General features: G+C 36.7%; 1 protein-coding gene across 7 annotated transcripts in view; it reads right to left on the bottom strand.

The window, feature by feature from the left end:
• The window catches only part of LOC107558543 (5'-AMP-activated protein kinase subunit gamma-2-like), a 59,595-nt gene that overhangs the window by 18,180 nt on the left and 16,164 nt on the right, over positions 1-25,251 (bottom strand). For 5 of the 7 annotated variants that reach the window (XM_016242197.1, XM_016242200.1, XM_016242198.1 and 2 more), the window contains exons 2-5: positions 19,070-19,266; positions 13,608-13,659; positions 4,866-4,975; positions 2,273-2,354 (exon numbers count right to left, since the gene is read on the bottom strand). In XM_016242197.1, the coding sequence (XP_016097683.1) occupies positions 2,273-2,354; positions 4,866-4,975; positions 13,608-13,659; positions 19,070-19,266 (441 nt within the window). Of the gene's footprint in view, positions 1-2,272; positions 2,355-4,865; positions 4,976-13,607; positions 13,660-13,937; positions 14,177-15,939; positions 15,990-19,069; positions 19,267-25,251 lie in introns of those variants that run through there. The other 2 variants (XM_016242202.1, XM_016242203.1) reach the window with 2 other exon arrangements.

Here is a 25,251-nt window from a genome sequence, read left to right as displayed (position 1 = left end):
AAAAAATTGTCCCTTTTAGACTTGCACTCTATTCATTTACTGCTTGTTTTCTTTAAAAAACAACAACTAACACTAGCTTTTCTAATCTTTTTGTATTCTATCTATTTGTTTTCTTTTCATTTATTATACAATTAACAAAAGCAAAAAAGGCCTGTAACACTAGCTTGCTCTATTCTTTTTCTATTCTATCAAGTTTTTTTTATTATATAATAAAAAATAAAAAAAACTTGCTACGTGTACCATTACGCTAACTGAGACTTGTTATAGCACTTGCATATCATTGCTCTTTTGTGGATTTTGATTGTTTCCATTGTCCTCATTTGTAAGTCGCTTTGGATAAAAGTGTCTGCTAAATGAGTAAATGCAAATGTAATGTAAAATATAAAAAAGCAGCATAAACATGTCAAAATATCTCCTTTTGCATTTCTCAAAAGAAATTAAGTCATATGGGTTTGAAATTACATGAGGCTGTGTAAATGGCAGAATTAAAATTTCTGGGTGAATAATTCATTTAAAAGACAATAGTATATCAAAATTCACTCTATTTGCTTTCTTTATAAATATATATAAAATATAAACACTACCATTCAAAAGTTTGACGTCAGTACTTTTTTTTTAACTTTTATTAAGCAAGAATGCATTACATTAATAAAAAGTGACAATGAATACTTAAATACTTAAATGAATAAAAATGTCATTTTAAATAAATGCTACTCTTTTCAACTTTTGTTTAATCAAAGAATTCTGAACAAAATGTATCAGTCTGCAGCACATCTGTTTTCAACATTGATAATAGTAATAAATGTTTCTAGAGCAGCAAATCAGCATATCATAATGATTTCTGAAGGATCATGTGACACTGAAGACTGGAGGATGCTGAAAAACACCCTTCTGATTCCATATATATATATATTCAGGTGCATCTCAATATTTTTTTTCTCATTTTGTCTCTCATAGTTGAGGTATACCTATGATGAAAATTACAGGCCTCTCTCATCTTTTTAAGTGGGAGAACTTGCACAATTGGTGGCTGACTAAATACTTTTTTTCCCCACTGTATATATATATCTGTCTTTAAAGGGATAGTTTACCCAAAAATGAAAAATCTGTCATTACTTACCCTCATGTCGTTCCAAACCTGTAAGACCTTTGTTCATCTTCGAAAACACAAATTAAGATATTTGATGAATTAAGATATTTGATGAAATTCTCTGACCTTCTCAATAATGCATTTAAGCACATTGTTAAAATAATCCATGTGACATCATCAGTGGATCAACTGTAATTTTTACGAAGCTATGAGAATACTTTTTGTGCGCAAAGAATACGTTGTTTAGGTTCAGATCAAAGCATAAACAACGTATTTGCATACATACATTGTTTACGTATGTGATACTCTCCAAAATGGTGCCAGGGTGACGCGGAGACGACGAATTGTTGAATAAATTCATTATATTTGTTTTCTTTGCACACAAAAAGTATTCCCGTAGTTTCATAAAATTATGGCTGAACCACTGATGTCACATGGATTATTTTAACGATCTCCTTACTACGTTTCTGGACCTTGATCGTGTTAGGATCCTTGCTGTCTATGGGAGGGTCAGAGAGCTCTCAGAATTCATCAAAAATATCTTCGGTGTTCCGAAGATGAATAAAGGTCTTACAGGTTTGGAACGGCATGAGGCTGAGTAATTAATGACAGAATTTTCATTTTTGGGTGAACTATCCCTTTAATTTCACACTGACCGGTTGTGCAATTTCCACCACATTCTTTTTGGAAAGTTCTGAATGTTTCCCCCAGACAGCTAATTTTGCTTAGCTTACAGAAATCATTACTCCACTTGTAGTGGAGCCTGAGGCAAATGCTGCGACTCTGGTCAGCACACACTTCTATTTTGAGCGGGTTTTGTCATGGTAACAGATAATACTCTGTATCAGAGGATTGCGGAGTGCTGTAGAGGGTGACAGGAAGGATCATCTCCAGTCTGAATCTCTTCTAGGACACAGAGATCTGGACGTATATGTTACACACTCCCTTAGAGAGTCTGCCAAAGCGCAGCTCCAATTACTTTTAGCCTTGGTTTAAGAAGCCACAGATAAGGAAAACGCTCTTGGAAACTGATAAGACGACAGTAACCATAGTGTACGAAGAATTTCAATACTTATAACAACTTCTACTGTCAACGATGAGGTGCTTGTACTTTAAAAATGGGTCCTTGTCACTCATATCAAACAGTGCCGGATTTTGTATTCATTATCAGAACATACTCACCCACAAAACTCTGTTTCTTGGTCTCCCACAGAGGGGCGGCTCGGACCCCATTGGCCACTAAGGCAAAAAAGGCCTTTTTTACCTAAAAAGAAAAGGGAAAAAAATTATTTATGTCATGTCACATTTCACACCATTTTTGTCGCACCATCAGTGACAGGAAGATGACGCTGTTTACTCCAAGCATCTAAGATTAAATGAAATTTACAACCAAAGGTGTGTCCAAACATACAGAATGCACACAAAGATGGAGTATAATTACATCTTTGAAGACCATCCACAGATATACACTGGTTTTCAACAAAACCCATGTCCATACTTGTCTAAACATTCTGCCACAAGCAAAATACCTTTACCAAAGGAATTCATGAGAAATTCACATCAATGGATATTGTTTTCTGTATAAACAATACAAGTTATTTTAAATGTCCAAGTGACCAATAAACATATTGTATTATGCCTTCTCAACATAATATGGAATGTGTGCGTTTAAATAAGTGTTACATTTTTTATTATTAATATTATTATTAAAATGACTACAATGCATTTAACAATACTAGTAATAATATTAACAATAATACTAATTATTTTAATACTACTACTAATTATTACTAAAATAATGCATATAGTAAATAATGAAAACAATATCAGCAATGTATTTAACAATATTACAAATAGTAATACTTATAATAGCAATAATATCAGTAGTAATATTAATACTACTACTACTAATTATTATTAATAATTATATTAGCATGCCCATAATGCATTTAATACTAAGAGGGAGATAATCTACAATGCATTTAACAGCATTACTAATTATTATTACTTACATAATAATAATAAAATTATCTCTATTAATACTACCACTAGCAGTACCACTGTTAATACTAATACTATTTATTATTATTATTATTAAACAAAAAACAACAACAATAATATAATAATCTGTTGTCACCACAAATTAATTTATTTTCATTTTGGATTATTTATAATTTTTTATTTTAACAATTAAAGGCTATTATAATTAAAGGCTAGTATTAAAAAAAGAAACACACACACACACACACACACACACACACTCACATATATATATCGCTTAACTAATTACCTCTATGGAAAGCAAATAAATCTTGAAGCAATTTTAGAAAGAAAAAAAAGAAAAAGAAAAAAATATATATATACTAGTCATGACATGCAAAAGCGCAGGAATTCTTCCCTTATCTTTAAGCATAAATATCTCCTCGCAAAGTACTTCTATGATAACTCACTCAAAGCAAGCACATAACCTGAGGTGGGCGACCAGGCCTGTATGAACCTGTAGAATTTCTTTCCAAGCCTTTAAAAAAACTCTGTTCTGCACTTTGGCTGGCATGTCATTGATTACAACAGGCATAAATCCAAATCCAATTAATGGAAACCATGCATAATCTTGTGGAATTCTTAAAATGTTGTAATTGTTAGTACCAGCTAAAGTTAAGCACAAAGCCTTCCTCGTCTTGGAATAAATTCCACCAAGGAGGATTTTGGGCGGGCCGATCCTTCAAACACTGTCAATACTGCCATGGAGCCAAACAAAGCATTAATCATGGCGTCTCGTGGGCGCTCTTAAATAAATCATGCCTTCCTCGTCTTGGAATAAATTCCACCAAGGAGGATTTTGGGCGGGCCGATCCTTCACTGTCAATACTGCCATGGAGCCAAACAAAGCATTAATCATGGCGTCTCGTGGGCGCTCTTAAATAAATCATGAAAGTCTCTTTTCTTGGGTGATGTTCCAGCCCAATCTGAGATTATTAAACATTAATCGAGTCATAGCAAGGAACATAATGAGACGTTCCCCAAGGCTGGCCTTTCTGCTGTATGGAAGCTGTTGTGAACTGGGCGGTGGGGCTGACGGCTAGTATATCACTGCTGTGAGTCAGTGATCAGGAACACAGGCGTGGATCTTCTGTCCAAAACAATCCCGCCGGCAGCGAGAAAACCATTCATCTAGGATTTATCAAATATTTACGCGTATCGACAGTGGAGCAGTGACCTCGTGGGTTCCTGAGCCTCTATTGAACTTTACAAGCAGACCGCACTGATGCTGATGGAGCGGTTTATGACAGCACGTGCAATACCGGATTAGACTGGAAACATACGTGCTGATCACACGGTATGTGATGTGTGTAACACGCTGGGAGAACAGCGGATGAAAACATCAATATGTGGTATAACAAACCACCGGGAAAAGAAACAGATGAAGATAGAAAGAGACAGTGAGAGACAAATGGGACGAGTGAAGCTAGATTAGAAATATGAAACTGCCTCTTTTCTAAAAGCTGCAGCAATATCTCTTTGGATTTGAGACTTTAGTCTTTGCAACTTTACAGATCTTCTTTATGCACCAAGAGCTTGTAACACTCCAAAGAGAAAGGAAAAATTAAAATCGCTTCATATGACCCCTTTAAGTATGATGAGCGATAATAATAGCAATAGCACCCCCCCACACACACAAACATTTTTTTTTTTACAAAAAAAAAAAACCTTGGTTTTGTAAGTCATAGACATAGATTTGTTATAAGTGACATCCACACATCCCCAGAGCTCTTACCTGCAGCGATGTGTCAAAGACCACGAGCTTGGAGCTGGTAGGGACGATGTCATAGCACTTATGTGACTTCATAAACCGCATGTAAATGTCGCTCTCAGATTGTTCAACAGCTGTAAAGACAGCAATAAACGAAAACACAGTCAATATGAAAGCAAAGTGAGACATAAGTACAAGTCAATAAGTTGTTAAGCACAGACAGCACACTGCTAGAAGGCTGAGGAACTGATGCATTCATAATGAAAGTGTGTTTTATTATTTAAATGAATTAATAAACATTAAGCTGAACAAGCTTCAAATAACAATATTCCTTATTCAGCGTACAAAGAAAAAAAGAAGGCTGAAAATAACTGCTGTGATAAAATACATTAATTCCCTTATACATTAAAAAAAAAGAAAATTGCATAAAATATGTTACTATCAAGTTCAACTGACAGTTGTCTCATCACAGAGTTTTCATACTTTTTGATGTCAAGGGCCCCACTAAGATGATCCACTTATGAGGGACGCCTTTCCTCGAATATAATAGCAGCTATATAATTTAATGTGTAAAATGTGTAAAGATTTATACCGCGTGAAGAAAATATTAAGTGTAATATTATAAAAAAGTACATTGAATATAATAATAATAATGTAATAACAGTGAAGTATTCTTATTCTTAATATTCATATTAATATGATAATACATTTAGTCAGATTTTAACATGTACATGAAATATTATTACAGAATGATAATTGATTATTCTTATTAACGTGTATGTTACCTTTATAATATGATACTTAATACATTTATAGTCTAAATATTAAGACTATTTTTATATTAAGCACATTATATTTACATTATTGTACTTATATTAAGTATTAAAAATAATATAATTTATTATAGTTATTATTATTAATATGATTATATGATAGCATGAGTCATGTTAAAAAGATAACGTACTATATGTTAATAACAATAATAATAATAATATCATTATTTTATGTATACTATCTTATAATATGATACTTATATTTAATCAACTAACATAATGAAAGGAAAATATTAAGTGAAACATAAATATAATAGAAATATTATAAATAAATATAAAAATGTATATTGATAGAAATGAAGAAAATATAAGATTACATACATTAATAATAATAATAATAATAATAATAGAAAATGTAAAGTAATAAAGTATTATTATTATTATTTATCAGGGCTTTTACATTGTGTACTAAAACCAAAGTAAATTATTAAAATACTATCAGCAAAATCCCTAGCAAACATGAAAAAATTAATAAATAAAAACCCACTGCAGTAGATCTGGCGGCATGACACAAATGGGTGACATTAACTCACTGAACTGTGGACTCTGATGTCTCTCTTGTTGTTCCTTTCAGCAGCATCCTCCTAATGTCCCCAGTTGCCATGGTAATTCTTACAGTAGTATTCTTAGACACTGAACTGCTTCTTCAGAAGCTGTCTAGACTGAAAACACCACTGAAATCTTTTGTCGCAAGGCTGTAGGTGCAGTCTAGGAGGACTCCGGTGCATCTCCCCCCAGTCTAGACACCTATCTGACCGTTTCAACAAACACTGATCAAAAGACCTAGTGGAGAAAGCAGCTCTTACTGACAGCAACATCCACTGCTTTGTGTTCATACACACTTGATTGACAGTTTCTAATCTGTTTTGAACCACTAGTTTGAGAAACGTAACATCTGACTCACAACCCTGTCCAACTACGGTGGATTTTCAGTAAGCGATTGACCTTAACATTTCTTTTACTATGCTAGGCCACAAAAAGCATTCAGTGCGATGAGGTTAATAAAAGCCTGGTGTTCAAAGTATTTCTCACCTTTGCTTCAGCTCAGCGCTGTTCAACACTACTGGCTATTGTCAAAGAATAGTCCTGCAGTAGGTCTAGTATTAGCTCATGGAAACGATTAAAATAGGACAGTCCAGCTGATGTTGCTCGAGGAAACTTTACTGAGGGGTTTAAAAAAAATAAACGCTGAAAAGCTTGCAGCTGAAACCATATGTACTTTGTGAGAAGTTAGCATACTTTTAATAACTTTACAATGTAAAGTGTATGCAAAACAACTCTGCAAAGAGTGAAAACACTATGACGCTATAAAATAACACAAAAGTCTTTAAACATCCAGACCTAGCAACAGGCTCAACCAATGACATGAGTTTGGGGGTGGGACTATGTATACTACGTGACTCCGAGTGCTTAAAGGGTTAGTTCACCCAAAAATCTAAATTGGCTTGTGTTTTACTCACCCTCGAGGCATCCTAGGTGTATATGACTTTCTTCTTTCAGACGAATCCAGTCGGAGTTATATAAAAAATTGTCCTGGCTATTCCAAGCATTTTCATTGCAGTCAGTGGGTGTTGCAGTTGAACAGTCCACAAGTCGTCAAAGAAAGCGCACGCATTCATAATAAACGTGCCTCACACCGCTCTGGGGGGGTGAATAAAGGCCTCCCGTAGTGAATCCATGCGTTTTTGTAAGAAAAATATCCATATTTTAAACGTAATAAACACTTTTCTCTCACTTCTGGTATCTGTCATACGTGGAAGCCGTTCTGGCGGATGACGCAACACATATGCGCTGCGCGCGCGCCTCTGAGATATGCTAGTCTCGCGAGTTTGTTTATAGGAGCAAAGGAAGCAAAGTTTTCTTACTTTAGCAAAGGAAAACTAGTCTCCTCTTGGTTTATATCGAAATCCTCCGACATTTCTCTGTACAATTCCTCGGTTTGTACTTCTAGTTTATGACCGGCTTTTTGTTTTGTTCTCTCTCCGCGTTCGTCACTTATCATGCAACGCAATTATATTTTTTAATATAACTCCGACTGGATTCGTCTGAAAGAAGAAAGTCATATACACCTAGGATGCCTCGAGGGTGAGTAAAACACAAGCTAATTTAAAATTTTGGGTGAACTAACCCTTTAAAGGGGTCATGAACTGAGAAATCAAAATTCCCTTGATCTTTTGACATATAAGAGCTCATTGTACTACAAAACACATCCTGTAAGTTTCAGAACTCAAATCTTTCTCGTTAGTCTAATAATTATCGATACCGAACGATATGAAACATTATATCGAAGATACATTGTGTAGCTATATCGCCTAGCTATATCGTCTTTGGTTAGCTATATCATCTTTGGTTCTTTTTATATCGCCCAGCCCTATGAGAAAACAAAATTCCCTTGATCTTTTGACATATAAGAGGTCATTGTACTATAAAACATCCTGTAAGTTTCAGAACTCAAATCTTTCTCGTTAGTCTAAAAACAGCTTATTAAAGCCAATCTTCCAAAACAACAGCTTGTGGAATGTGCGACTATGATATAATAGTGTGGATAAGCATGTTTTAGGTTAGATTTTAGGTTAGAAGTTTGAAAATAAATAGCTTAAGTCTTTAAGTATTAATTCTTTAGTGCTATGGTGAAGACTAAAGTGAATATAAATATCTAAATGACTGTTTGAAACATTCACACAGTTCAGAAAGTAGCACAGCTATTTTGTTTTCAGGGTTACCGGGGTAATGGAAGCGTCAGCGCCCTCTAGTGCCGAATGTGCATTTTCATTCCGCGCGTCTCCTTCACTCGTTCCTCCTTTCTTTTCATCTGTGCTAATTTAAAGTTGCCTTTTTAAAGGTGAATAATCGTATGAGGCTGTATTGCTGTTTTTCCATAAATAAATTGAAGAAATTAATAAGTTTGTTATAAGCTACCGTTTAATATTTGGTTTGAACTGTTCTGGAACAGTGCTGTAAATACAACTTAACCACTGATTTCTAGTCGTGTCCTCATTTGGAAGGCCAAACAAAGTAGTTTCGCTTTCACAACGAAACACACGGTGGGCTAGAGTGAGCGGCGGCCGGCGTGCTTGAGAACGGCGCGGCCGGCGGACTTGGGGCAACCACATGTGACGACCCCGGGCTGGACTCCGCTTCATCCATGGTGAAAGTCGATCCGGCGATCCACAGCACAAAGTTGATGTATTCCCTCAGTGACCAGCACGGATCAGCTCCAGGCATGATGAAGCGGATATCATCCTCTTTTGGAAGGCCAAACAAAGTAGTTTAGCATTCACAACGAAACACAAAGCGTCTCGACATGGTGGCAGCAACAATACTACAGCGAGAATAAAAGTTACGCCTTTTTCCTTTGCGTGAGCATTTGGGCGGCGTTATGCAAATCTTCCCACATAGTGACGTAGACATGTGGGGGCGTGTTAGAACGAGCCGTTTTAGGTAGGCGTGGATGACTCTGAACTTTTATAAAGAATATCGCTTTGGATTTGAGACTTTAGTCTTTGCAACTTTACAGATCTTCTTTATGCACCAAGAGCTTGTAACACTTCAAAGAGAAAGGAAAAATTTAAATCGCATCATATGAACCCTTTAAAAAAATATGTTGAAATAATGTGGGCTGATGGCGTCAACAGAAGCATATACCATTGATTAACAACCTTGTAGCTCATAAAGTAGGTATGTTTTTAAAGGTTTATATGTACAAACCTTTCAAGTACATTGAAAATCAATTCCCTAATAGACAAAATGGATGGGATTTTTACTTCCGAAACCCTACTGTTGTAACTTTATATGCCTGACCAATAGCAAACGTGGGTTAGGTTGTTCGGTCATTCTTTTTTCCACACTTCATTACGAGAGCAACAATACACACATTCTAGTGTGGGATTTGTGCTAATCATAATTTACAATATAAGCCCAAACAAATGACAAAAGAAAGCCACTCAGAAAGTCTGGATGTTTGGATCTACCACAACCAGGGGCATGACACTTTGGCCGATGTCCACCGTGGCTATTCAAAGAACTGAATTACTGCAGAATGAATCTTTTGTTTGTTGAAAACATTCTGGTTTTCACATGCTATTAGATCGACAAGGCAGGCCGCGCTGGAACGCTTCACAACCGCATACTTCAAACCAATGCCTTCAGACATCATTTAATGATGGCGCTTCAAAAACTAGCACATGCTATTAATACTTCAGAAAGCACACTGCTCTGCTCTTCACATGACATCAGATTGGTTGCAAATTCTAAGATATTATTCATTATTACATTAGCCTGTATCATTCCCTAATTTTCAGTGAATAATAACTTAATATATGGCCTTTTTGGTCTGTGAATTATTCCTTCAAGTCAGTGTGTCAGTACAGAATAGAGCATGTCAACACAAACTCATCTAAAAACACTAAACGTTTATCATTTTACGGAGATCAAAAGTTAAAAATTCATTTTTGGTCTCTTCCAACCAGCCACTGTCAGCCTAACCAAAAACACCAGCCTGGGGTTTTACAGTTCAGAGATGGATATCTGTGAGAGGTGAAAGTGTGAGAGAGGGTTTTGAGGACTTCACCGTCACCAGTGCCTTGGGGAAACCCCTCAACCTCAGCATGAGAGTGCAGATTTGCAGCCTGCACGACCTGCTCTCTGTTTCCCCTAAAAGGTACAACAGTTGAAAGAACAGCCGCAAAAGCCTTTATAAATAATGGCAAGACTTGCACTGCCAGATTAGTGTGGTATGCTCACCTCATATTGCTGGGAAAACCTTGCCGGAGGCGAAAGCACTTCAGAGGAAAATGTCCGCTCTGAAAACTGTTTCAGGGCTGGGTCTTACTCTGTCACACAGCATTCCTTGTTAAGTCTAATTATAATTATGGAATTGATTGCTTATTAAAACTACAGCCATAAGCTACTTTTACAAAATTAGAATCAGGTATCACATTAATAAACCATATTCTGCATTAATGCTTTAAATGAAACCAAAAGGAATATAAATATACTTTCACATGAACTTTTATATTCTTACAGCAGATATCTATTTTAAATGAATGCTGTTCTTTTAAACTTTTAATTCATTAAATATTTTTTTTTAAATCATGGTTTCCACAAAAATATTAAGCAGCACAACTGTTTTCAACATCGAAATATTTCTTGAGCACCAAATCATTAGAATGATTTATGAAGTATCATGTGCCACTGAAGACTTTTATGATGAGAGAGTTATGATGCTGAAAATTAAGTTTTGCCAAAATTGCCATCATTTTACTGTTCTACTTATATATATATATATTATTATTTTTATTTTTTTTTTAAATAAATGCAACCTTGGTGAGCTTAAGAGATTTCTTTAAAAAAATATTTTAAATGTATATGTATGTATATGTATAAGAAGGCAATGTATATAAAAAACAACAATTTGTATTGTATTTAAATATAATACAACACATTTTATTTCTATCCTTATATTAACTACAGAATATATATATATATATCAGGGCTCCAGACTCATTCTTCCCACTGGTCGCTCTTTTGCAACTAACTTTCTCAGATGGTCGCAAAATTATTATTATTATTTTTCTTTTTTGCACTTCAACATGGGATTATTCAATGCATGCTGATTAACTTTTATCATAGTTTGTAGTTATATGGAAGCGAAAGTGGTTAACATTCAACCCGTTCTTTATCATCGGTAGTATTATTTGTGATTTGAATTTTGTGAATGGGAGTTTCTCTTTTGCTGTTAAGCTTCGGATGCTTTCACTTTCGAATTCACAATCTTGTTGTCACTGTTTTGCTTACATACATCTACACACCTTTCATTTTTTTAAGACTAAAACAAAAGATGGATTCATTGTTATTCTTAATTAAAAAACACAACAACAATAAATCAGTAAGATACAATGACACACTAGCTTACAAAACGTTTATTAACAAAAGCGAATAAGATGAGGCATGCACACCACATGCTGTATTATATACCGACTAATAAATTACAGAACGTTTAGCAAACACTGAGGAATCAAATACATAAATAAAAGAGAACCTCCATAGCGTAGGCTAATGTGAGGTAAACAGCAAAGATAACAAGTTTTTCAAAAATGAAAACCTAACGGTGACCGTGCTTGCATGTTTCTCATATGCAACAGAAATTGTAGCGCTTATGAGTTGACCAACGCGGTGGTCGCGCCAGTGCGACCGCACACAAAATTTAGTCGCACAGGCAGAAAAAATGGTCGCAGTCTGGAGCCCTGTATGTATATGCATACACAGTAGTCTACATTTGAAGTGGATGAAAACCTTTCATCAGTTGTCCTAAAACCTAAATGCGTTCTTGTCTTAGGACAACTTTGATGAACTTTTTTGATCCACTTCAAATGTTGACTACTGTATATGTATATATATATATATATAGTTTGTTAGTTGTTTAGAAATTTAAAAAATTAGTGTATATTTAAAAAATATATTCAAAATGGATATTTTGCACATAATTAAAAAAAAATGCAAATACTTTTTTTAAATGATATAAAAATATTATTAAAAATATAAAATATTTTTTTAAATATAGAATTACCGAATATATACACTGTAATAAATAAGTGTAATTTTAACTGTAAAATTTTGGAAAAACACTACGGGAAAAAAATGTTAATAGGTTAACAGTAAGTTCCTGTACTATATACAGGGAAAAACTGTAAAATATCTAACCAGATACTTCATGTAATTTTACAGTAAAATGCTGTTAATTTTACAGTTTTTAGAAGTAAAAATAACAAATCAATGTATAATTTACAGTCAAAACCTGTAAACTGATATTCCCAGAATTCCCTGCATGACACTCCACATTTGAAAGTATTTTGTTTAAATAATCATGTTTTTTTTAATAGTTTTTGTTATTAGTTATGTATATTTGGGCTTTATGTTACATCTTCTGTTGTTTAATGAAAGTTTAATGCATTATTTAAGTATCATGTGTGTTACCATGACTCTGTGCACCTTCTATATATTAGTATATACTTCTGCTTGTGGCGAAGCTACTTGTGATGAGCTTTGATTCTTCATGTGGCTTTCTCTTGTACCACCTGCATTATTATGGTGGTTGTCAGTATGTTAAAGGTACAAAACAGATTTTAATAGCAGTGTGAATTGTTGAATTTACTGGTTTACATTCAAATTTTCTTGTTTGTAAATTACAGTTTTATACTGTAAAATGTACAGTTTTGGGCCGTAAATGTGTTTACAGTTTTCCTGTATTTTTTACAAAATTATTCTGGCAACCACAGCTGCCAAAATGATTTTGTAAATACTACAGAATTTTTTTTACAGCGTATAGTTTGTTAGTAGTTTAGAATTAAACAAAATGCTTGGTAAAAAAAAATGAGTGGCTGGTAATATTGAGATGGTGAGCAAAAAAAATGGTTAATTTCATATCATATCCTGCATCAGATTAAAAGGTTGTGCATAATTGAACACTGACTGAGTTCCCCACTTTAAACATTCTCATCGTTTAAGTGATCAATATCTACAACTGCAAAAGGAATAAACATAATTGGGCTTTACCCTCAGCCCTGAGGGACTCCTTGACGTGGGTGACGCTCTCCAGCCAATAGCATCATCTGACGCATGTACACCCAACAGCTTAGAAATGACGAATGGGGATCCCGATACATTACTGGGATCTCCAGTGATTCCTACCGAGCAGCTCGATGTGAAATCGACACCTTGTATAAAAACGCCATGCCCACTGTGCCCCAAAATGACCGAGGAAAATCCGCATCGCGTGATTAGATTATGAATGAGATTAAAATAGACTATCCCTGGAAGTGTGAGGACTAAATAAATCAGCAAAGAACATCCCAATGTCAAGACAGCGAAGCTGCTGAGGCAGCCGGTGCAGAAAGCGAAGGCAGATCGTTACATATTTCCCGAAGAGGCTTACCTTCATCCTCGAGATCGAGTTTCTCCAGCATGTCTTCAGATAAACCGTGGACCTGGGGACAGAGTGACAGTGTCAAGCAGAGACGAGGCGATCTCAGGCTGCCCTCCCCTTATCCTCGCCACACACACACACACACACACACACTGGCGGACAGACGGTGAGGAGACCGGTGAGATCGGAAGTTGACTGTCAGAGTTTAATAAAGAAACAGTTAGACTAAGCGGCGGCAGCGCAAACCGAACTGGTTCGGAGCAGAAAAAACCAAACGGACTAAGTGCTCATGATTTGGGGTCCATCGGGACTGTTTGCAGGCGTGCACCGGTTGTGTACCCCTGCATCCAATGTGAAGTCAGTCATGAGAGACCCTCCCCCTCCGGCTTTTTGCAAATGGACTGTTCCAGTTTGCTGCAGTCGCGAGCCGCCAACTGTCTGACAGGGAGTGTTTTAAATCAAATATTCCGCTTACTCATTTATTGTTATGAGCAACAGACAATGTGTGAATATAAAAGCGAGCGGAGTCAGCCAGTCCAAACTGGCTGGCGGTGGGTGGGGATTTTGATTCATCCCGGTGAATCGAATCTTTGAGTCGGTTCACAAAACTGTTCACTGATTCAGTGACTCTTTCTGCAGGTTAAAGGTGCGTTCACATTAGCGAAATTACAGCAACATTTCGCGTGCAAAAAGGTCCATTGTCTATTGTCAATAGAACTTTTTCACATTTCCGGGTTTCTCAGCAGCGGAAGTCGTCATAGCTGGGTAAATTTAGAGAGCAGTGATTGAGTAAACCTACCAGATATATTTTTTGCATTCCTATTTGCTCAAATAGCAAAAGAACGATGTCAAATTTACCGTACCTCCCATAGACGCTGCATTAGAAACACCCTCAGCGTTATTTTTTTTTTTTGTAATTTGATGTTATAAATGTTCATAAATGTTTTTAAAAAATCTAAATATAAAAAAACTTTCGAGGATTTACGATGCTGATGACCGTTGAAACACGTCATCACAGTCTTGTGAAAAGGATCCATAGCGTAGTAATTTATAAAGCACAATTCACAAGTCACTTTCCAGCATCTTTGTCAGCACAGCGAATTCACGTGACCAACTTGAACACAAGATTTTTTTTAGTCCTCACACAAAAACCCACATCATGTGGGTTCCTATTGGAATGACTGGATTTCATCATCGAAATTTTGGCAAGCAATAAATGTGCCTAGTCACATGTTAATTCACGTGACCCCACTTGAACCAGTTGCGAAATCTGCATGGGGAAATCCTTTGTCTGCATGCAACATTCCTGATCGCATACTGAAATGACCAGATTTCGCCAGCGAAAATTTGCTGCACAGCGGTAAGTGTGACTGCACCTTTAATGTCATTTCACCAGAAGGTGAAGACAAGTAAGCGGTTCTTGTGATATGTGTAATAAAAAATCACTGCCTCATTAATTATTGGCTTTATTTTATAACGTATTTATAATCGTTCTAATTCCATGAGAATACGTCCACATCAAAACTATAACAATAACTACACAGAGAGGTGTTGTAGTTGGAATCACTTTCAGAGCAATTATTTTCTGATAAACAATTAAGGGTGCGTTCACACTTTGCATGTTTGGTTCGATTAAAACGAACCCTGGTGCGATTGCTCTGTTAGTGCGGTTCATTTGAGCATGTGTGAACGCTGCCATCCGAACCCTGGTGCGTATCAAACAAGCGGACCGAGACCGCTAAAAAGATGGGTCTCGGTCCGCTTCCAAACGAACTCTGGTGCGGTTCGAATGATATATGAACGCAACACGGACCAAATACTTCTAAACGAACCAAAAACAGGAAGTAATGACAAGATGCGACGCTATGCGACATGATTTGACGACGCCGTGTAACCGAAACAAAATGAGCAGAGGGCAAACGTGGAGCAACGATGAGGTAAAGTGCCTTTTATGAGCTCCTTGTGAGTTTGCATGTGGTGAATATAAAATTATATGTACACGCAAGAATGAGCGCATTTAGTCTAGCAGACGGCATTAGGTGTGTTCGACTTAAAGTGGCGCTGAGCAGACCAATCATGGATGCTTTGATATCATACACCTGCAGCGCCGCTTTAAGTCTAACGCACCTTTTGTTTGGGGCATTCGGTGAGTTCTGTCACGATATATACGTCATTGAACCAACCAATCCGGTTGTGAACGTATCACTATGCCTTTAGGTTCGCTGTCAAGGACCAGGACCAAATGTATCATTTTCCTTTTTGGTCCGGACCAAATGAACCAAACAAACCGAACTATAAGTGTGAACACACCCTAAAACACTGGCAGCCAATCAAAATCCACCTGAATCTGAGTATTTAAAGCTACAGACGACATAACAGCTGTGGCCTCAAATATAGTTGCATTATCTAGGACAACACACCATGCCGAAAAGTTCTAATTAATTCAGTTCAAATCAGATGTCTCAGTTAATTCAGTTTGTTGCAGAACATGATTCAGTTTACACACAAGTTCTAAAAACATTGATTTGTTCAGTAAAGGCGGCATATTCGTTCAATACGTCCAACCAATGAAATGCCCCGTCACAACCGGTTCTAAAAAGCTATTTGTTCGTGATATAATCAGTCAGTCGCACACTTGTAATCAGTGAACAGCTAATATGAGCGAGTCAGTGCACAGAAGAATGATTCACTGAAATAAAAGATTCGTTCAACAACAGTGATTCACTCATAAATGAAATGCTAGTTGTTTAAACCTGCAGGGAATTTGTAAGTACTTCACATTACACAATAGACAACAAAAGATTCAAGGGCTCAACATCATTTAACGTCAAAATACATATGTAGAGTTTCCCTCCTTTTCCTCACTACCAAATTTTTTAAAATCATATTAGGGAATCCCCCTTCTAAGGACACCTTCAGTCTTATTCATATGACTTATTTACATAGACAAAATGTGTGATGTGTTTGTACATCAAGTATGTCAAGCGACTCTGTTCCCCTTTCTGGTTCTGTCTTTGCATTTATTTTGAAAGATGAAGCTCGCGATTATGGAAAGGGGCGTTACATTTCCGACGTGTGCTTGCGGTGTTCGGCCAATCACAATGCACAGGGTCAGCTGGCCAATCAGAGCAGAATGCGCTTGTCGGAAGGAGGGACTTTGTAGAAAACGAAGCGTTTGAGAGAGGCGGGGCATAGAGGACCTACTATATGTAATATAATAATGTACAGTATTTGAAAAATAATGTGTTTTTTGAACATTAAAGCATGTCAACATATTCTGTTCTACCAAATACACAGAATAATGATCTTTAAAAAAGCATCATATGACCCCTTTAATATTATGTCTTATCAGTGACATTAGATGGCAGTTTTTTTCTCTCCTTGATTGTGCTTAGTGGTTTTCCATGATCAAGTTCTTACTCTTTCATGTCTAAAATACATTTGCACATCTATGCGTCCAAATTTAAATGAGCTTTATCTGCAATGTACAGAAAGACTGTGCAAATAAAGCTATTAGTGCGGCGCTGCTGTTTGTGTCGTGCCCATCCGTGACACTCTTTCTTGACCTCCTGTGTTTTTTTTCCATCTCTCTCCCCTTAATGGCCCTCCTTAGACCTAGATAGGACAGAATCAATTTAACATACATATATAGCTGTAAAAAATTGCGAAAACCTATAGAAGTCATCCGGCTCCAAAGATATTTCACACAACTGTTTTTGGCCTTTCCCAGAGAAACATTTGGCATGGAGGGTAATTAAAATGAACTGTGCCCAAATTCCTGCCTGATGAATCAGTGGGTGTGGCTGTCTGAACAAACTTGAGCGCTTGTGAGAAAAACCCATGAATATACAACAGAAGTAAACAAACACATAAGGGGCGGCCATGAGAAAAATGTTAGTTCACAAATCTGGGGAATTACAAGTAATGGGAAAGTGGGAAAAAAAGTAGTAACTCAAAGTGTCAGACCTTGACTGAGAGTGAGAGGCATTAAGTTTATTTAAAAGACAGCAGTGAACAGTGAAGGTGTCTGAGCAGCAGTGATTCTGTCCATCCGCATTGACCCATATGAGACCCACATTCAGCACGTCAGTGGATCAATGGTACATAAAATGAGAATCGCTGAGAGAGGATTTTCAGGGGTTGTTAAAGATAAAGAGGCATTATTGCACTGCATTGAGTAGCAGAATTTTAGGGACAAATTCACAAAACTTGTGCTATTTTGTATTTTTATCTATGCTGCTGAAACACTATGGCACAGTGAGTATTTAAATTTGGCTGATTATAGGACCTTATTAATCAATTATATTTGCATTAAAACTTTATGAACAGATACTGTACTGAACAGATAAGGAAATGCACATGAAGTTGATAACACATCTGCTGAGTGCAGCCTTGGACCTCTGCTTAGATTACCGGGCAGGAGGCAAGGACAACAGCATTGCAGATGGTGACTGCTGTATTGATTTTGGCATGTGAACGTGATGAACGGTCAGTGGGTTGAGTCGTAAGAATCAGATTAGATCCACTGACAGGAACTGACGAGTTGTGACAGTATTGTGTGCCTGAAGGTGTCTTGAAGATTTAGAAATGTTGAATATATATTGAATAATTAAATATATATTTCAATATAAATAAGTATATATAATGTAAATGTTTTTGACAGTATTTTTTTAATAATAAATGTGTAAAGACATTAACGACTCCTAAACATGTGACTCTTCAGATAAATAAATTATATGTGTGTGTAAATATAATTTAAAACTTTTTAATAATTAATCATTTAACAATTTATACATTTATGCAAATTATAATTACTGTATATAAATTATTAATATATATATATATATATATATATATATATTATATAGATAGATACATATTATATATATATATATATATATATATATATATATGACATTGTATTTATTATAAAAATTGTGCCATTAAACATTATATTTATCATCAAAATTATATATATTAAATGACACTATTGTCAAAAATCATTATCATTATTTGTATATATATATATATATATATATATATGTATATAGTATTTCAAGCATTTCAATATAAATAAGTAAATTATTTAAAAAAATTTTGTCAAAGTTTTCGACAATTTGTTTTTTATAAGAAATGCAATGTCTAAAGCCATTACAAGCTCTTCAGATTTTATTTTTATATAAGATTTCTATTTTAATTTAAATTTCCAAATCTGCATGCATTCTTTAAGTACCCAAAACATATTTTCAAGGATCAGGAGCTTTACGTGATCCGTATTGGATTTTTTTGTTTAAATTCTTGTACAGAAACACTATTCTTAGGCCGTAAGAATTTCTGTCAGAAAGCACTATGCTTTGTCTTTAATGTTTTTGCTTGTATTTAGTAATTAAAACATCTACTGGATCATCACTTGCAATGAATGATGCCAAAAATGACTCTGATGTATCAATGTCCCGCAGCAGATCACTCACCGCACGTGAGGTAGATATAGGTGCCGAGCAGGGACAAGGCGGTGGTTTTGCGGCAGGCAGGCTGTGGTGCTGTCCCGTGTCGAGGGGGGAGGAGGAGGAACGGTGCACCGTGTCATTCCGACTGACTTCCAGAAGAAACGCCGAAGTCTGCTTGGTCAGTTGTGTTGGAGTGGTGGGTGATGAGGAGATACCAGAGGCTATACAAACAGACAAAAGATCAGACACATCAGATATTGTCTATCTATCTATCTATCTATCTATCTGGAATTCAGGTTGATGTTGTTACTATCACAGAAACGATACACTGCGCCTTTAAGACTTTATGACTGTGTACTGTGCAACAGTGTCTCACTGTATCCCATTCTCTGCTCATGAAGGATGATTTAGATCCACCTGTCACTTAAAGGTTATGGCTGTACCTATCGTAATTTCTGATTCGTGCCTGCAGAAATAGAAGGGGCCATAAGGCCTGAACCGCAGGCAGTGTGGAGAGTTTTATCACCTCATTTTACACTTCATCTGCTGTTGCAGGCTGCAGATTTCATGCTGTGATTCCTCCAGGCTCTGCCCTCCATACTACAGTCAGATCACAAAAAAAGACCGGCATAAACAACACCACTCTGGATGTGTTTATTCGGTTACTGAGACTACATGATTCTTCCAATACATGGCAAAGGCCCAAACGTGACACATTTGTCAAATTTCCCCTAAGTGTTCATCACGCCAATCGCCTGAGTAATTTGCCTGTCCGTTTTGGATTCGTGCTGCACATTAGTTGGCCGTTAAATGATCAAATCAATCTCATTGTGGGCCCTCTAATTGCATTTTTGTGATTGCTTCAGCTCCCTGTTGTTTGAACGTGACCCACTTCTGTGTGCCGTCCTCTCCCCTGGCTAGATTCGGTTGCAAAGCCTTAAGGAAGCAGCTTACTCTCACAGAGTGGTGTGTGGAGGAAACTTATTGAGTTTCTGCTTTGATGAGTCGATAAGAGGAGAGTGAAATGTAGCACTGCCTGCAGAGCCCAAGAGACCATTAGCAAGCCAATGAGGTGAGAATATATTTCCAAGAGAACAGCCAAGATTACATCCATCTCTCTCTCTCTCTCTCTCTCTCTCTATCTATCTATATGTCTGTCTGTCCATTCATTCACCTGTCTGTCTGTCCATCCGTCCGTCCGTCCGTTCGTCCATCATCTATCTATCTATCTATCTGTCTGTCTGTCTGTCTGTCTGTCTGTCTGTCTGTCTGTCCGTCCGTCCGTCCGTCCGTCCGTCCATCTATCTCTCTATCCATCTATCCGTCCGTCCGTCCGTCCGTCCGTCCGTCCGTCCGTCCGTCCGTCCGTCCGTCCGTCCGTCCGTCCGTCCGTCCGTCCGTCCGTCCGTCCGTCCGTCCGTCCGTCCGTCCGTCCGTCCGTCCGTCCGTCCGTCCGTCCGTCCGTCCGTCCGTCCGTCCGTCCGTCCGTCTTTCTGTCTGTCTGTCGGTCTGTCTGTCTGTCTGTCTGTCCGTCCGTCCGTCCGTCCGTCCGTCCGTCCGTCCGTCCGTCCGTCCGTCCGTCCGTCCGTCCGTCCGTCCGTCCGTCCGTCCGTCCGTCCGTCCGTCCATCTATCTATCTATCTATCTATCTATCCATCTATCCATCTATCCATCCATGTTGTGGGTGCAAAGATGGCAGGCAAAGTTGATTGATGAGCATATTTGACAAAAAATCATAAGCATTTATCAAGCGTGAAAAAGCGATCAAGGAATCCATTACAGGTATGCAATGAGAAATAGTTAACAAGCCATGCTGACTAGCTCAGCTCACTGCACCAAGCCATTATCTTCCCTCAGCCGAGACTGCATGGCCATGGCTGCTGAATGAGTAAAGAGCTTATTTTATAGCAGTCAGCCATCGGCCCAGTAAACACTGCACATAATAGAAAATAGACAGCAGGGTAGAGGAATATAGAGGGAGCTGAAGAAGCGGGTCTCTGTGATGATGTCATCAGGATGGCAATAGCCCCTCACCCCACCCGAATGCATCCACGGGGAGTTTGCATTCTCATCTTTCACACAAATTCCCAGGGATCATCTACCATCAGGACCACAGAGTCACATGATCACTGCAGCAGTGCTGGATGTGAATGATAGGTGCTGCACATGCAGACAGACGTAATTCAGTATGAGCTTATCGAATTAAACTGTCCTCGTGACATATTTATGAAGCCATATTACTATCAAATCATTTTAATATAATTACAGAACATAATCAAATCAAAACCAGGCTGGAGACAGGCCTAGTCCAAAGGCTCCATGCATCTTTGATATTGTGTTATGCAAGACATCCAAAGCCTTCTTGTGTTCAATTCAAACACATTTAAGCAGTTAAATACCAAGGTGATGTTCCTCAAACGTGATTGCTCATTCTAGACGTGGTGTCTCCGACCTATCATTATGCTGACATGCACTTTTTATAAATTGCCAGGATTTTAAATCACATTTAAAGCCCTTGAGGCCGATTTAACGGCTAAATTGAGGAAGAAATTCATTTCGAGAAATGTCTGCTGGCTTTTAGCTTAGCTAGTGAAATCCCAACCATTTATCGTCCTACAAAACACATTTATGTTTTATTTTATAAATACATTCTGCTTTGAGTTTACACATTAAAGGCTGAATAAAATGAACAGTTCCATACATTTCATGTTTGGAAATACCATTAAAAAAAAACTGAAACATAACATTTCTCCCAAATAAAATGTATGCATTTATTTGTAGTAATGTACTGTACATTGATAATTAATTATACCAAGAATTTGTATTAGACATTGTTAATTTTGATGTTGTTTTGACTCTAAGATGTGAACTTCACTCTGTAAATACAGCTTCCTCTGCTGTCATCATGAAGTCTTTTGATGTTTTCCTTGCAGACAGAGGTTAACAAACTTCATCCTCAGTAACCGATGACCTTTGACCCAGTGTCAAATAAGTTAACCCAACGCTGCTATTCAATGAGCCATGACAGGCAAACCAATAATCCAAACATAAACCCTCAACAGCACTTGACATGATTCATTTTTCCGTGTAATGCAGCTATATGTTCATATTTTGTTATATACTAATCTTTAGAAAAGTAACAACACAACTAACTTCACAAAAGGCCTCAGCACAGTCAAATCAACCAACACTGACCTCTTCATTTGCCTTTCCGTCTGTCTCTTTTGCTCTGACTGAGTGATGAGCAGTATTTTACATATGCCAGCTGATTAAACACGCATGCATTATGTGCCATTTGAAACTGATGTGCTTTTAATGCCATAACACTAGATAAAAGCTTTCATAAGTACGTCATGCTATGCATTTGCATTTGTTGAGTTCACATGTGGGTAGGGCTGTCTATGAGACGATATCATCAGACATGCATGAAAACAAGCATATTCTCTAAAGGTAAAAATAGCTTAAAATCCTGCGAAGAAAGGATAGCAAAGATTTCTTAAAGACATAATACAGACAGAGCCGTGGATCTTTTCAAAATTCCAAGGGCATTTCTGGATCTATAAAGACGCAGTAAGCTGAGCAGCGCCCCCTAAAGCTATTTATGCAGAATTGCATATGATTAAAAACTGGGACAGCGTTATGGTTAGACATGAATATAAATATAGCCTGTTTTCTAATTGTATTAGCAGGCCATTAAGCTTTTTTTTTCTAGACATCTGGCTTGAGAACACAAAGATGGCTACGTTCAGAATAGCACATTTGTGCAGTACGCCGTTTTAGCGGATGGCGATTTTTCAGAATATTGCTTGGAAAATTGCACCCCATTCAAAGCGTGTTTTGATTTTCTTTTTCCATTTGTGCCAGAATCAATATCACCTGTGATTTTTGGATTAGAATGCATTTTTAAATTTTTTTTTTTTTTTTTTACAATTTTTTAATCTGAAAATAATTTAAATATACCATTTTACATAATGAATCGATTTTTTAATAAATGAATTAATTAAATGCACATATACTACTATTATAACTGTATACTACACAGTATGTTACAGGAGTGTATAATTCTGAACATAGGCAATATGTCTTGTGAATTAAAGTGCATACTCATAGTTTAAATATGGCCAATGAGAACACAAGCTGCAATAACTGTTGCTTTGGATTGTGTCTCTGCATGGTGACATGCATCCATGTGTCACAAAGTCCAGGCTGTTTTCCCAGCAGGCACCATCTCCATGTCATAGTGATGCCTGTCAAAATCCATTCAACCGACCAATAGATTGGATTTTCTAATGCAGTGTGTGTGACATTCACAACACGTTAGAGTTAACGCTTGCTGCTCTCGTTTTCAGCACACAACCGCTTTTACAGAAGCAAGACTCAGATCTGATCCGAGTTTGGCTTTATTTTTAGAGCCAAGACTTTATATTTGGATTCTAGTTCAACAGAAGCTGCACTTTAAAGGATTCAGAGGCGATTTACTCTATTACACTGAACAAAATTATAAACGCAACACTTGTTTTTGCCCCCAATTTTCATGAGCTGAACTCAAAGATCTAAGACTTTTTCTATGTACACAAAAGGTATATTTCTCTCAAATATTGTTCACAAATCTGTCTAAATCTGTGTTAGTGAGCACTTCTCCTTTGCCGAGATAATCCATCCACCTCACAGGTGTGGCATATCAAGATGCTGATTAGACAGCATGATTATTGCACAGGTGTGCCTTAGGCTGGCCACAATAAAAGGCCACTCTAAAATGTGCAGTTTTATATCTTTTATTTGAGAGAAATAGGCCTTTTGTGTACATAGAAAAAGTCTTAGATCTTTGAGTTCAGCTCAACAAAAACAAAAGTGTTGCGTTTATAATTTTGTTCAGTGTAGTTCCTTCATCACACGGACTCTTAGTTAAGAGAAACAGTCTTTTGGCACCATTATAATCATAGCATTCCTAATACAAGTTAAATGAAAAATAATTAAAAGAAACTAGATATTTGTATTAAAGTTTTATGTGTTTATTTTTGTGTGCATGTGTTTATTCATTTTTATATTTAATTGATTAATTTAGTTGTAGTTTCTATTTTAGGGTGGGTTTTTTTAGATTTTATTATGGACATCTGAGGGGAAAATACTAACAGTTCTCAGATCAGTGAGGGGCATCCATCAGTTGGCATTTGCACTATGTCCTGATATTTTCAGCCGCTAACTGGTCATTTGTGTCTTGCATCAGCCGGTCAGCTTTTCAATATCACTCCAACTTCCAGACCTGTTCACAGAGGGCAAGTATGATCCACTCTCTTTCCCTTCTCCACTTGCTCTCTCTCTTTCATCTCTGTCATTCGTTTTTCCATCCGCTGACTGTTAGATACAGAGTGGAACGTGATCTGTTGGTTAATGTAGGTAAGTGGCTTGTTGTAGCAGATACGCTCAGATACAGCAGCAACTGTATACACTACCACTCAAAGTTTTTGGTCACCAAGCTGCATTTACATGATAAAAAATATAATTAAAACAGTAATAATTGTGAAATAGTATTATAATTGAAAATAGTTGTTTTCTATTTTAATATATTGTAAAATAGAATTTATTCCTGGGATGCAAATCTGAATTTTCAGCATCATTACTCACATGATCCTTCAGACATGTGTCAACCGATTTATACAATGGTAGATATATTTGTATAATATTATTCATAATGTAATATAAGAACTTATAACCACTTTCTTTCTAATGGGGGTTAATGACACAATTTTATGAAATCTCTATTAATAGGTATAATTAAATGTGGGTGCACAATTAGTAATTTTGACATCTCTTAATTATTGTTTCACTAAAGCACAGATGGTTTAAAAGATAATGCATGCTCACATAAAATACAGAAAGCTATAAAACACAAAAAATAAAGTGATGGAAAGACTAGAAGCCTTATACTTCATCCTCACAATATCTCGTGTGAATTTATATTCCACATGACTCTGATTATTATTTTAAACTTTAGCTCACAATTACCTTCTTTTCTCTAAGGCAGAAATTGGCTTCCATGGGAGACAAAATATGAACATAACACAATTACAACATGACAGATGTTCACTGCAGCAGACACCAAAGGCTGTTTGAGGTTGACACAAAAAAGAATCAAATGTCATTTAAAGTGGACGTTCTGTATGTGAAACCCAATTTGCAGTGGCAAACCCGTTAGCCCTTGTTAT

The sequence above is a fragment of the Sinocyclocheilus grahami genome, unplaced genomic scaffold (assembly GCF_001515645.1).
Source record: "Sinocyclocheilus grahami isolate Dianchi unplaced genomic scaffold, SAMN03320097.WGS_v1.1 scaffold648.1, whole genome shotgun sequence".
Classification (NCBI taxonomy): Eukaryota; Metazoa; Chordata; class Actinopteri; order Cypriniformes; family Cyprinidae; genus Sinocyclocheilus; species Sinocyclocheilus grahami.
The sequence above is the reverse complement of the archived record's forward strand: the minus strand, read 5'-3'. Positions and strand labels throughout refer to the sequence as shown.